The sequence below is a fragment of the Trypanosoma equiperdum genome (assembly GCF_001457755.1).
Source record: "Trypanosoma equiperdum strain OVI genome assembly, contig: ctg_965, whole genome shotgun sequence".
Classification (NCBI taxonomy): Eukaryota; Euglenozoa; class Kinetoplastea; order Trypanosomatida; family Trypanosomatidae; genus Trypanosoma; species Trypanosoma equiperdum.
In genome coordinates, this window is record NW_027124937.1 from 3,866 (window position 1) to 5,650 (window position 1,785).

The 1,785-nt window shown below is 44.2% G+C and overlaps 1 protein-coding gene across 1 annotated transcript in view; it reads left to right on the plus strand.

The window, feature by feature from the left end:
• Positions 1-533: 533 nt before the first annotated feature.
• The window catches only part of TEOVI_000496400 (Trypanosomal VSG domain containing protein, putative), a gene marked incomplete at both ends in the record, with an annotated part of 1,317 nt that continues 65 nt past the window's right edge, over positions 534-1,785 (plus strand). The window contains one exon of the mRNA XM_067227409.1: positions 534-1,785. Within this exon, the coding sequence (XP_067083510.1) occupies positions 534-1,785 (1,252 nt within the window).

Sequence of the window (1,785 nt, forward strand, 5' to 3'; positions counted from 1 at the left end):
TTGAAGTGTTACACAAGAAGAAGCTGTTGGAAAAAGATTTCTTTTTCCGAGAGGAATGATTGGATTAGATTATGAGGAGAGATTTTTTACTATTTCATTTGGTGGTAGAATTAGAGTAGCTCTATTTATTCATTTACAGTTCAACAAGTTGCATGGGAGGAGAAAGCGAAGTTAATTGTTAAAAATCTTACTTGGTATAAAAGGTTGAAAGGAAGACACTTTAATTCAAAGGATATGGGAAAAATAAAAACTTATATCATTGGTAGGGACAAACTGAATTTGAATATGGAGAGGTTTGTGGTAGGTTAATTAAATAAGAGAGGGCTTTTTGAAGCAGATAAACTGTAAAACATCAGCTTCTATACTTCTAGAGGAAATAAATGCACTAACAGATCCATAACCCAATTGTAAGTCGCTTATTCGGCTATATAGCCGTAGAAAAGTGGCGTAAATCTGAATCGTTGTTTCTGCGACCACAGAAAACGTCAGAAAAAATGCTTTTTCCCGATATGTAATAAAAAGTGAAGTCGACCATGAAACTAAAGGAACAAGCTCAGTTACTCTGGATTTGTTTCGCTTTGTCGACTCCATCCGCCAGATGCACTGTAAACGACGGCGCCAACGGACAATACTACAGCGTAACGTGTACCATCCTCAATATGCTAACATCGGGGTTCCCGCAAGCCGACACACCGAATTCCGTACAGTCACTAGCAGGCGAAATCGGCGCCCTTAATCTATCCCTAAGCGACCAGCAGTTTTCAAATCTCATCGCACACGATAAAGACTGGGGTGAAGCGCCAATAAAAGCAGCAACTGACAACAAGCCTTACGCTCAAGACTGGCAACACCGCTACCAATTCTGGAAGGCGGCAGCCTCTAAAATCAAGGAACAAGAAGCAGCTTATAAGGCGTGGCAAACCCTAAAACTTAGCTCGGACGCCATTCACACAATAAGAGAGCTAGCTAATCAAGTTTACGAAACCTACACAGACACGGAACTAGCAAGCTTCGAAGTGACAAAAACGGCAATAACAACAGCAGCAAACCAGACAATATACGGCAAAGCCTCAAACGGAGACAAGGACGAGTCACCAACAACAAACAGCCGAGTGGCTGATTGCGGAAAAGCGAACGGAAATGCAGGCGACAACGGCCAGGTCGCCAAGCCTTGCTGTGATCAATGCAGCGACGCCACAACCATCGACTGGGGCAGTACAGCAAACAAAGTACCCAAAGCGTGGGCGCGTATCAAAAATAACTGCCCAAGCCATGCTCCAACACTAGCGTTAAACAGCGCAAACATGGCGATCGCCCTAGCTAACTTCCAGCAGGTAATAGCCCCGATCGCAACGAACACCAACAAAAAACAGTACATCCTGGGAACACTGGACGGAACTGGGGCCGCCGGTTGCACAGGCTCGTCAGCAGGCACGAACGGCGTCTGCGTAATTTACAAAACCACAACAGACAACAACGTCATCAAGGCAAACATCGACTGGGTAAGACATGCTTTAAACGCCGCACAACAAGGCACGAAGCTCATACAGCGCGAAAGACACATCAAACAGCTAGAAGCAAAGCTAAGAATACTCAACATAACGGCGAGCTTACAAAAACACAAAGTTATTTCCCAGCACCAAGCAACGGAAGAAACAAGCCGCAACAAAGGCACACAAGAGACTTCAGAAAATGAAAAAAACTGCAACAAACACCATGACAGACAAGACAACTGCACAACGTCTGGATGCGACTATGATGCAAACGCAAAAGATGGTAAAAAAT